The 13,185-nt window shown below is 42.8% G+C and overlaps 1 protein-coding gene across 1 annotated transcript in view; it reads right to left on the bottom strand.

Moving 5' to 3' along the window:
• Nucleotides 1–364: 364 nt before the first annotated feature.
• The window catches only part of nectin1b (nectin cell adhesion molecule 1b), a gene marked incomplete at both ends in the record, with an annotated part of 203,156 nt that continues 190,335 nt past the window's right edge, over nt 365–13,185 (bottom strand). Inside the window, 3 exons of the mRNA XM_080526767.1 lie at nt 365–556; nt 10,895–10,990; nt 12,627–12,720. Coding sequence (XP_080382893.1) covers nt 365–556; nt 10,895–10,990; nt 12,627–12,720 — 382 coding nt within the window. The remainder of the gene's footprint in view (nt 557–10,894; nt 10,991–12,626; nt 12,721–13,185) is intronic.

Genomic DNA, 13,185 nt, shown 5'->3' with positions numbered 1-13,185 from the left:
TACTGACAGGACAAGGTTCTACTGACAGGACCATGTGAGGGTTCTACTGACAGGACAAGGTTCTACTGACAGGACAAGGTTCTACTGACAGGACAAGGTTCTACTGACTGTTCTACTGGTTCTACTGTGGGACATGCAGTGCACAACTAGACAAGGTTTCAGGTCCATGTCCATCATGACAGGTGACACCCACATCTTTATTATCAGGCTCATGGGACAAGACAGAGGTATGGTGGGGAGATGCACAGCCTTTCAACATGGCTTTCACAACATCTCACAATGCATTGTAGTTATTTTTCTATATGCCTCTCGTAGAGCTAAACTGTAAGAATGATTTTTTTTAGGATGTCACACAGATGGCTCCTTAGCGGGGTAGCGTGTGGACATTGAGGTATTGGATGGAGGCTGTGTGTGGGAGGGGGTTCTGGGGTAGGAGAGTGGCAGGAGCGAAGGCCTGAACAGGTCGCAGCTCAGCGCGGTCTTCCTGGTTGAGGCGACGGTCGATCATCACATGTTCAGTCGGGTTTGATAGCTCTTTGTGCCGCTTCCCACAGTTCTGTGGAAACGAGAGATTGAAACAGAAAAGAAGAAACACTGCAAGACCGAAGACAAAGAAAGAAAGGGCGGGAGACCAGATAGGGTCTAGACACATCTGCGTCTGTCTGCACTTGTTTAACAGTTACAGCAAACAATTCGGTTGTTAAGTCTGACGTCACGCGTGACGTTAAGCAAAAAAATATTCTGGTCCAAATAAACAAATTCCCACACCTGGTCCCAGTACCAGTGTACTAAAGCACCAGAGTACCAGTGTACTAAAGCACCAGAGTACCAGTGTACTAAAGCACCAGAGTACCAGCGTACTAAAGCACCAGAGTACCAGTGTACTAAAGCACCAGAGTACCAGTGTACTAAAGCACCAGAGTACCAGTGTACTAAAGCGGTAGAATGACAGTTCAATAGTTTTTTAGACTGGGATCTATTCATACAACAAGGGACAAAGCACATTCCCGTTTTTCCCATATTGTCAGCGTCTTTGAGCCTCGGAAAAGCGCTATACAAATATAATGAATTATTATTATTACTGCGGCATTTCGAAGAGAGCGCCTCAGCCAACGTTGGACCCGGAAACACGTCACGTCTTAACAACCAAATAGCAACAACACAGTATTTAAACTTAAGTGGTATTGTACTGATATTGATCTACTGACACAGATATTATTGACTCTTCAATCATGTTGGAGTTGTATGTATTGATCGAGCAGTGACAATAATATTTAGACTTTTTGCAAACTCTCTGTTGAGTGTAACCTAGTTTTTAAATCAATTAGTTAGTCATTATGCAACTTATTTGCTGTTCACACTACTTTCCATTCCTAGTGTTTGTAGTTGGCATGTCAAAGTCTGAGGATTGGAAAGAAAACGACCAGAATATTGAGTAATCTCCTCATTTAGCATCCAAGTTACAGAAGAAAAATGTCAGAAAATGAAATGATGCTTAACACAAACTGTATGTATGTACACATGCAAAAAAAAAGTTGAATGAAAGATGGATGTGAAAATGTAACTTACGGACTGTCCCCAAGCATCTTTACATCTACGATAACGATGATTCCAACTCTGTACGTGTTTTGGAGGGACAACACAACCAGAAATAGACTGAATTCTATCTGAGTAGCACAGTTCATATTCACTAAGGCAGAGAGGAAGGGAGGGATGCCAGTTTGGTCAAAGCCCATCATGGTAGAAGCGTGGACAAGGCATTAAGAGATTTGGCTCAACTTAAACATTGTCTTTTGACACTCTGAGAGATGCTTGAAAGAAGGCTTGAAGACAGAGAACAGCTTGAAAATGATGGAAAAAGTTTGAAGGAGTCGTTGTTGAAGAGGTTCCGCCTCTGTTGGAACGGTCGCTAAGACGGGGTTCAGAGATTATCCCTTCCAGGATGAGTGAAGTCACCTTTATTCATCTATTAATATGTAAATTCTTTGTGTGTTGCTTAGCGTAGTAATACAATGGACCTATTGTCCTAAGCCACGCCCTGAAATAGAAATTGGCCAATCATATCACAGCAAAAGTCACTACAGGCAGAAAACTCGGACAAACAACTCTCTAATATCTGATGGTGAAAAGCTTCTAGACTAAATATTCTTGTCATCTTTAAAAAAACATGTCTAGGCTATTACATGCTGTGGTAAATCAGAAATCAGAAATTTGCCAACTCCCACTATTGTAAGTCATTGAATGTCGTTCAGTCACGGTCGGTCAGTCAGTCACTGTCAGTGAAGCGTTGTTTGTTTGTCTGAATTTTCAACGGGGGCGTGGCTTAGCGATAGGTCTATTCCAACTCCACTCTGGCTGGCTCTATGAACAATTAAATAACTTACTAAGATATTTGATTGACAAGTACCCTGCAGATTATTGATATAACAACAGACAATTGACTGTTGAAGTAATTATTCTGGAAAAGATCAAATGGAGGGTTTAACTTAAGAATCTCTGCTCAACAGTGTTAGTGGTGCTTTCAGATAATTACAGTGTTCATTTGAAATCGTAACCAAATTGATAATTAAGCAACATTACATTCTGGACAGCTTATTATCACTGAAGTCAAATTCTCAATGTGTTAATAAGGGAAGGTTAACATTAACTGTAGGTCTGTGTATAGGCCTCATATCCCTGTGTTAATGATGCAGTAGATGCATGCACACCATGACTGTGTCACCACAGACTGATGGTAGAACCAGCACTCGAGTTGAGGGGGGGCTCTTTTGGTCTAAATCAGATCACATTATGCACTGTGACTACATATTAAAAGTTGCATATTAATTAGTTGGAATGTGCTAATTAGTTATCAAATCTTTGGGTTGGTGTCAGGTCTTCATTATAAGCATATTGAACTGAGTAATCCCCCACTGCTACCTAGTTGACTAGAACACTACTTTACACTGCTACCTAGTTAACTAGAACACTACTTTACATTGTTACCTAGTTAACTAGAACACTACTTTACATTGTTACCTAGTTAACTAGAACACTACTTTACATTGTTACCTAGTTAACTAGAACACTACTTTACATTGTTACCTAGTTAACTAGAACATTACTTTACACTGCTACCTAGTTCACTAGAACACTACTTTACATTGTTACCTAGTTAACTAGAACACTACTTTACATTGTTACCTAGTTAACTAGAACACTACTTTACATTGTTACCTAGTTAACTACAACTCTACTTTACATTGTTACCTAGTTAACTAGAACACTACTTTACATTGTTACCTAGTTAACTAGAACACTACTTTACATTGTTACCTAGTTAACTACAACACTACTTTACATTGTTACCTAGTTAACTACAACACTACTTTACATTGTTACCTAGTTAACTACAACACTACTTTACATTGTTACCTAGTTAACTACAACACTACTTTACATTGTTACCTAGTTAACTAGAACACTACTTTACATTGTTACCTAGTTAACTACAACACTACTTTACATTGTTAGCAGGCTCACAAAACAAGCTGTGTTAGTTGACCAGCGATGTGTCGTTGATTCTCAACAGCGCTGAAATGTATTCACATTTGTGGAAAGAAAGGTCTGAACATTAAATCGTCGGATGCCGACCAGACCGTGTCACATATGATTTCACATAAATATATGTAAAAAAAACCTTGTCTGAGGCACCATGTGTAGCAGCCAGGCCTCTGATGCATTCATTCATTCATTAATTTAGAAGCAGAGGATGATATCACAGATGCTGTTCCACATGCCTTTAACATGCCCATGCAAAAGTCATGCAACTAACCTACAGGCAAACCACCAAGATGCATAGCTACCAATGCAGGAAACATCAAGCCATCAATGATCATTAGAAAGGGAATGTAGTTATGCAGAAATCTCCTCCGAACACAAATTATCATGCAGAGATCCTGACAGCGGGAAGATGGGCTAGGTTGACAACTCTCCATTAAAATACGATATGATTTAAACAAGAGAGCATCTCGTGTTAATTATCTTGCCTTTACATGTTCATAAGCTCTGATCAATTCCGGTTGTTTTTAACGCAAACAATGTATATATTTTGTATACCAAATGTTCTAGAACACCATAACGGTCTGAAATAATAGTCTCCGTTTCAATCTTACTTCCAGGAGAGCTGTCATGGAAGAAATTATACAACAGAATCAGACGCAAGACACACAAGGGAGAAGAGGGAGAGAGAAGAGGGAACCACAAAGAGTCCAAAAGACGTCCTCAGGGAAGCCGGAATGTGGGTTCAGATGACGTCTTTCTAGGACATCCAGATGACGTCTTTCTAGGACATCCAGATGACGTCTTTCTAGGACATCCAGATGACGTCTTTTGGACTCTTTGTTTACTGGGAGAAGAGGGGGAACACAGAGGACAGGGAGGGAGTTCGGGGTGTCGTGTGACAGTGAAGGAGTGACGTAGATGAAGGATGGGGAGGAGAGGGAGGAGTGACGTAGATGAAGGATGGGGAGGAGAGGGAGTGTACCGGTCTGTGTACCTTGAGGCCAGAGGTTGGGGGAAAGGCCTACAGTGACATGCTGCTAGTGTGAGCTAGGCTGGATGGTTGCATACTCGACCAGGTCCCCGCTGGTGTGGACAGAGCTCCGGGGGCTGGGGGAGGAGGCCAACGCCGCGGTGTCCAGCTCTGCATACTGGACGTCACACTCTTGGTGGATCTGGAGGAGAGAGGTCAAAGGTTACACTCCTGGTGAATCTGGAGGAGAGAGGTCAATGGTTACTCATACTGGTGGCTCTGTAGGAGAGAGGTCAAAGGTTACTGGACATCACACTCATGGTGGATCTGGAGGAGAGAGGTCAAAGGTTACACTCCTGGTGAATCTGGAGGAGAGAGGTGAAAGGTTACTCATGGAATGGAATGGAATGGACTTTATTTGTCATTGCTACAGTACAGGTACCAAACAACGAAATTTAGGAGGGGTGGCTCCCCTGGTGTTAGGAAAGGGAAGAAGAAAAAAAATAAAAAATAATAGAAAAAGCATAAATGCATAAAATCACAAGAAGGTAAGGAGCTGGTTTACATCAATAAAGGCTATGTACACAATCCACTGTACTATACTGCACAGATAGTCAACTAGGGTTGTCATATTGCACAAAGAGTATTTTGACTCAGTACTCAGTACTCATACTGGTGAATCTGAAGGAGAGAGGTCGAAGGTTACTCATACTGGTGAATCTGGAGGAGAGAGGTCAAAGGTTACACTCCTGGTGAATCTGGAGGAGAGAGGTGAAAGGTTACTCATACTGGTGAATCTGGAGGAGAGAGGTCAAAGGTTACTCATACTGGTGAATCTGGAGGAGACAGGTCAAAGGTTACTCATACTGGTGAATCTGGAGGAGAGAGGTCAAAGGTTACTCATACTGGTGAATCTGGAGGAGAGAGGTCAAAGGTTACTCATACTGGTGAATCTGGAGGAGAGAGGTCAAAGGTTACTCATACTGTTCGTCACACTCCTGGTGAATCTGGAGGAGAGAGGTGAAAGGTGTAACAGGAGTGAGACATATATGACTTACATACTTACATGCTAACACCCCCCTGTCTACATACCCCCCTGTGAATAGGCCATATAGTGTATATAAGTATCTAAGTTTACATAATAGATACATTTTCAGATGTCTACTGACCACTTATCCCCCTATTTATATCCACCCTATTTGTATGTCTCATTCTTGTTTTTTTATTTTCTTAGGACTGTATTGATTGGTTTGCACTTCAATGTCATTGTACCCGTACAATGACAATAAAGATCATTAATATATCTGAAAGGTACATATACTACGCCCAAGTTTAGAGTTTGGCCACCGGTGTGACAACGTGGCAGGAGTACCAGTGAGTTTCAGTTCAGATCACCTGGGCAACACAAGCAACAGGAGGCCTCGTTGAACGTGATGGATATGTTTACAAACACGCCTGATGAATTATGTGAAGAGTAGCAAATTGTTTTCTTTTTTTCAATTTGAGTGACAAATTATTGTCTAGGCGAAGACATCCTAAATGATGTCCTTGGATAAACCTTAATTTAGAACAAATCATATCTTCATGGACACTTTATAAACTTATGTCAGACATGGAGTGTGTGAGTCTGGGAAACTGCATATCATTAACTCATAGCGATATAAATGGAATAAATGGTAAACGGACTGACTTATATAGCGCCTTATTCCAAATGGCCTCTCATTCACATATTCACACACCGATGGCGGCAAGCTACCATGCAAGGCGCCGGCCCACTCGCTGGGAGCAATTTTGGGGTTCAGTGTCTTGCCCAAGGACACCTCAACATGTAGCCAGCCGGGGTTCGAACCGCCAATTTGCCGACCTTGCGATCATTAGACAGCAGTAGGCCATATTATGGACAGCGCATTCACAAAGCAAATAGTGCAAGTTGAGTCAATAATTTTTCGCTCTGCCACTGCAAGTTCACGTTGAAAGTATTTCACATGCTTGGAGCTTTCATGGAAAGGGTTAGGGTTTCATGAATGAATCAAAAATGTTTACATGCCATGTGCAATGACGAGAATAAAACTAATTATATTTTCAGTTTTATTGCTCGAATCCAACGGTTTTTGTAATTGCTTATTGTCCTAGGATGTAGGAGGTATATTTTGCGAGGGTCTGCTGTCTAAGATGTTGTGAGGGGGTTGTGTTGTTCACCTGTTAAACAAGCAACTCTGGGGACTTTTGATGCGAGAGTTAAATGTACAACAAGGTACAACTTGTAAGGATCATGCATTCGTGGAATGAGCAACACAGTTAACCGTGTGGGTAGCGGCCCAAAAAATTGCCAATTGCAATATTCTTCTGTTGGTATTCACTCTCGTTTTGAGCTTCAAGTGCTGGCAGGTATGTGACTGGCACCTGATTGGCACCTGATTGACAGCACTTGTGTGCATGGGTCCTGCAACTTTGTTTTTACGCCACGTTTTCTTTTTTTCTTCAGAGACCTCCATCTCTTCAGGTTACACCTTAACTGCTCCATTTACAAGGTATACCCAAGGACATCATTTCCAATTCATTAACCAGACAATTTGTCCTTTCCCAAATTGAAACAAGAACTCAAAAATGACTCTTCACGTAATTTATTCTGTCTGCCGTTATTGTTAATAATTGCCCAAAAAAATTTTTTTTCTTTTTTTTTTTACAATAATTAAATACAAATGTACAATTAACATTATCTCACATTGGGCACTTAAGTGAAGGCGCAGCTATTCGGTTGTTAAGTCTGACAATTTCCGGGTCCAAATAAAAAATTCCCCGCACCAGAGTACTAGTGTACTAACGCACCAGAGTACCAGTGTACTAAAGCACCAGAGTACCAGTGTACTAAGGCACCAGAGTACCAGTGTACTAAAGCACCAGATTACCAGTGTACTAAAGCAGTAGAATGACAGTTCAATCGTTTTTTAGACTGGGATCTATTCATACAACAAGGGACACAGCACTTTCCCGTTTTTCCCATATTGTCAGCGTCTTTGAGCCTCGGAAAAGCGCTACACAAATATAATGAATTATTATTATTACTGCGGCATTTCAAAGAGAGCGCCTCAGCCAACGTTGGACACCTTGTCAGATGTTCTGACCGTGTGGTGTGTCACCCTTCTGCCTGTCACTGAAGACTGACCTTACCTGGCTGGTCGTTTAGTATTGATAGTTCTGATAACTAAGTATGGTGATATACTTAGTGCAGAGACTCTAAGTTTGTGTTGTCTCTGAGTTAGGGTTAGATACTCAGACATAATACTCAGTTTCCAAATGTCTGTCATCAACAGGACTTGTAGTCAAATTATAGTTTTAACCCATCAACGAACCAGGGTTCCCACGGTGCATTCATTGAAAGTGCTTGAATTCCCCCCTCTCTCTCTCTCTCTAAAAAAATAGGTAACATGTAGAAGGGAATAAAACAACCATACTAGTTACTAAGGTTAATTAGTTAGCTAGATTTTAAACCGACATAACGCTGTTAGATTTGAAAACTGTTCATGGTCATTCCTATTATATACATTCTCATCTAGATCTGTCTCAAACTATGCTGTGTTGGGTCCTTGAATTTGAGGGAATTGAGTCTTGAAAGTCCTTGAAAGGTGCTTGAATTTGATGTTTCAGAAGGTGTGGGAACCCTGACGAACATTTTGCTTATCAAGTACAATGGTCAAATGCACCTTAAGAAGAATTCCTTATTTCATAACCATCAAACAAATGACATTCAAACACAGGGCCTAGGGATGTCACTGAGAACATGACAACATGTTATGAAACCAGCTAGAAAGCCTTAGCTTCAATGAACTGTAGTGACTGAGGTCATGTTCTCACATGAAAGTCTGAATCAGGACCAGGAGCAAGTGGATGAGTTTGCAACATCGTTGCATAAATGATTTCTCTGATTTGCGTTCTCACAGCCCTTTATGTAAACGAAGTAACATATGCAATCGAAGCAACAGACGTGGTAGTTGATTGGTCAGAAAAAAATAAAATTGCCTGTTCGTCCCGCTCTTATCCAGATCAACACGCATGCGCTGTTGTTTTCCTATGGACAGCCTCGATGCGTCGTTTCTAACCGGAGCGAAACCACCCTTTTCAAGCGGAGCATGCGTTGGTCGTTTGCTCCGGGAGCGACTTTCGAATGCGCGTTCTCACAGCTCCAAACGACGCAGAGCAAAGCGATTTTTATCCTAAACTCTGATTCCAAGTGAAGCAAATGTTCTTGTGAGAACACGGGGAGTTTGGGCCGATGATGAGGATTTCTGATTTATTGCAGTTTGAGTTTCAGACAATTCTGTTGCATCCATGATTTGATGTGGCTGAGGCAGGTGAGGGTGGAGTGGGTGTTAGGGGAGATGGTTTTGGAGGAGAGGTAGAGTTGATGGTCTGAATGTCAAACATCAAAATACTGACATATGGGGAAAATGTCCATATTGCATATTTCGCTTGATCCATTGTATTGCTGTTATCCCTTGAAATAATGTTTTATTATAAAATCATCAGTCACATTTTCACATGTCAGTTTTCAACTCTTTTTAAACGTTTGAACTTGATGGAAACGTGCCCCTCTTCGAACTTGTGAGATCAGGTCGGCGAGTCGTCGACAAGCATGACATTTTTTTCTTTTTAGATGTCAAAATAAATTGTCGTGTTTTGAGAGAAGTTGACGGAACAATACATCTCACCCAAGCACACGTTTCCCCTGAACTGCAGCTGTGTGCAGCTGAGCAGCACAACCCACCACTGCTAGCAGACATCTGTGATAACAAGGCAAACGCAAACACTTCATAGTCTGGTGACACACGGGGGTGATGATATATTATAGTGCAATCGTTCTACACAGCGGCTGCGCTGCCCTGTAATTACAGCAGGATTACAGAGGAGCGAGGATGAGCAGCAGAGTGGGAGGTGAGGCGGAGGGCATGAACGGCACATCAGAGAACAATGGGGGAGATTTGAGATTAGATAGCAGGTGAACAGGGCCTGATGCAAAAGATGAGATGAGGTGCTCAGTCAGCCTACTTGCATTGGTGAGTTCCTAAACACACTTAATGGGGGCGGCGGCTGTGTCTTAGGAGGTAGAGCTGCCGGCGTCTAATGATCGCAAGGTCGGCAGATCGGCGGTTCGAGTCGAGCCCCGGCTGGCCACGTGTCGAAGTGTCCGTGGGCAAGACACTGACTGAACCCCAAATTGCTCCCAGTGAGCGGGCCGGCCGGCGCCTTGCATGGTAGCTTGCCTACCTCGCCATTGGTGTGTGAATGTGTGCGTGAATGGGTGAAATGAGAGGCTGTTGTAAAGCCCTTTGGATAAAGGCGCTATAAGTCAGTCTGTTTACTTAATATGACGCACCTCTAAAACCAGATAGGACATCCTTGTGTGTACGTAGGAACCCGGCCCTAGTCTAGCAGGGAAAACACTTCCTATGAAAGTGCCCTCTGACACACATAACAATGTGTGTCTCTGTGTGTTGTAATGGATTTTTCATGTGCAGCATTGTTGGGAAGAATGTGGTTCATGTTGTTCATGGACAGTGATGGAATGCAGACTCGTTATCAATGTTGTGACTGTGTTGACAGTATACCCAGTGTACAGTGTGAAAGGAAGACCTTGTCCAACATTGTTCCAATGTTCCAACATTTATGGAATGCGGACTCCTATGCAGACTCCTATTGTTGTCTAACCCTGTCTATGCCTGTTTGTGTTTTATGTCGTGTTACACACTCGAAGGTGGTGACAAATAAGGGAGTCCACACGTGTTTAAATGATACAAATAAAGTTTTGTTTAAGTAAATAAGCCAAAATAAACTAAATAACATATGTATATGATTATGGATAAGAATCAGTAGTGTATGCCATGAGTGAATGGTTGTATAATGTATGTTGTATGTGTAAGAGGTGTATGGATGTATGTAGTGTCAAACTGAAGAGGCCAATGCACACGGCCCCGATTTTGGCGCACCGCCGAATTCGATTCCATTGTTTTGAATGAGACAATGCACACGGCGTGCAATGCGATATTATCGCACGACAACATTCGATTCTCCATTCACACCAATTGAAATAATTCAAAGAATTGAGAATCGAATGTTGTCGTGCGACAAAATCGCACGCTGTGTGCATTGGGCTAAAGGCTCCCAAACCTGGTACCCAGAGACCTTACAAACAACCCCAACGAAACCAAAGCAAAAGGAAGGAAGAGAGCTAAGGACACACCCATCTTATATACACATCCTCAGCTCCCCAAACCCAGGTGACACCACTCAGCCTAATGACCTACCCACTCTGCCCAAGCTCCCACAGGAACCAGCAATAGCCAATGTGCAGGCAGATCTTCAATTCAAGACGTTGCTACTCACCGGTTTGTCAGTGAAGGGGGTGGACTCGGAGGGTGCCATGTCATAGTAGGGAGGCTGGAGAGGAAGCTTCTCCTCGTCCTTGTCCAGATGAACCACCTGCAGGAAACATCACAGCTTAAGGAGTGTGGTGTGTGAGGCTGTTCCATGAGCTCCACACAGAACGCTACTGAACACCTCTGCAAGGATAACCTTGTAAGGGAAGCAGTGTTCAGCTCAGTCCAGCATTGAAGACTCCATGTCTGCACTTCAGATAGTTTAGTTCCTCTTGCTAACATCAGGATATGAAAAAGAGATGTGGATTCTTATTATTTAATTGTTTTATTTAACCTTTATTTGACCAGGTGACCTCATTGAGATAAGGAATCTCTTTTCCAAGGGGGACCTGGCCAAGAGGGGCATCACAAGGACACAGTCATACATTCAATACACAGACAATAAGATAAGATAAGAAGAATAAGAATAAGAAGAAATAAGAAATTAAAAGCAGGTTTGGACAGGCACAGATACTGAAATTAAAAGCAATGACAATTTCCAATAAGATACATAATACAAAATAACAAGAAATTAAAAGCAGGTTTGGGCGGGCACGGATACTGAATTAAAAGCAAATTACAATTTCTAATACTTTCACCTTCTAAGTCCTTTAAGATTGATATGAAAGCATCATAATTAATTAGTTCTTTTAGTTTTTAAGTCATTCTGGAGAGTATTCCAGGCAGGGGGGGCAGCGTACTTAAACGCTTTTTTGCCCAGTTCAGTATGAGCACGAAAGAGATGCAGAATGATTTAAAAAGAACTACTGGGCTCTGATCTCAACTTTACAGCATCCAGCCTTGTGAAGGAAAGGGGCTGTGACTCGTTTCAAGGGAAGTTAATTCCACACTGCTCACAATTTGTAACATTAATCAGTTGTGTGTCCATCAAAAGCATTTTCGGTGTAACTGAAAAGAAAGTTAGGTAGGTTGTGGTGCAGGAGGTAGAGCTGCCGTCTAATGATCACAAGGTTGGCAGATCGGCGGTTCGAGCCCCGGCTGGCCACATGTCGAAGTGTCCTTGGGCAAGACACTAAACCCCAAATTGCTCCCAGTGAGCGGGCCGGCGCCTTGCATGGTAGCTTGCCGCCGTCGGTGTGTGAATGTGTGTGAATGTGTGTGTGTGAATGGGTGAATGAGAGGCCGTTGTAAAGTGGTTTTGATAAAGGCGCTATATAAGTGCAGTCCGTTTACCATGTATGGAGAGGATGAGAGAGAAGGAGGGTCGTACCCAACACTCGAGTTGAGGGGGGATGAGGGGGGATGGCATCCCCCCTGAAATAAAAACAGTAAAAATCATCCCCCTTCTAAAACTGCCATCCCCCCTTTCCATCCCTTATGTCATTTTATCAATGAATGTGGTATTACTGCTATTTCAACATTTAGTTTCGCGCATATTGAGTAAAATACTGTGGGCGAGGGAGGGGGCACGTACACATGCAATGACATTTTTACCAAGTCACTGACACTGAAGTCACTGACGCTGTGGGGATGCTAAAATTGTCCCCATATGATAAAATCCACCATCCCCCCTGATTTTCTTTTACAACTTGAGTACTGGGTGTAGCCATGGTGAACCTGGTCTTACTAGTCAGGTTAAGATGGGATATTAGGTTAGAATAAGACTCAGATAATATAGATAATATATAGATATAGATATATAGATAATAATATAGATACAACTTGAGTACTGGTCGTACCTGTATGTCGTCAGAAGTCAAGTGGCCCATCATGTCCCCAGACTTCTTCTTGGGTGGGGGAGGCGCCGGCTTGTGGCTGGGCGGGAGGTCGGTCCTGTGAGGAGAGGGAAAGGATAACATGACACTCAGCACAGTAAGACACCCTCCCCTCCTACACCACTCTAGAAGGACCAGTCCTGCCTGCACTTGCCTTGTTGTATTATTTCCTTTGGGTTTTGATAGACATCCTGTCCGTGGCTTTGTTGCAGCGGCAGCCATCCCCCCCCCCCCCTGCCCTTTCAATGCCTCTCACTGAAGACAGACTGCGCTAACGATACTGGAATGTAATTGGACACTGAGGGGAGGGGATGTGGTGACAGAGGGTTGTGTGAGGGCAGGGAGAGTGGGCAGGGCAGGGAGAGTGGGCATTGTACGTCAAATCCTTAGGATGGAGGAGAGGCGAAGAATAGTGTGTGTGTGTGAGAGGGGAGGGGCGGCTCTTTTAGTAGGTAAAAAGGCACAGCTGTTCGAGAGTTAAGAGAGATACTCATGCACACATTTCCCCAGCACATGAAAGAGC

This window comes from Nansenia antarctica (genome assembly GCF_963989245.1).
Source record: "Nansenia antarctica genome assembly, chromosome: 1".
Classification (NCBI taxonomy): domain Eukaryota; kingdom Metazoa; phylum Chordata; class Actinopteri; order Argentiniformes; family Microstomatidae; genus Nansenia; species Nansenia antarctica.
The sequence above is the reverse complement of the archived record's forward strand: the minus strand, read 5'-3'. Positions and strand labels throughout refer to the sequence as shown.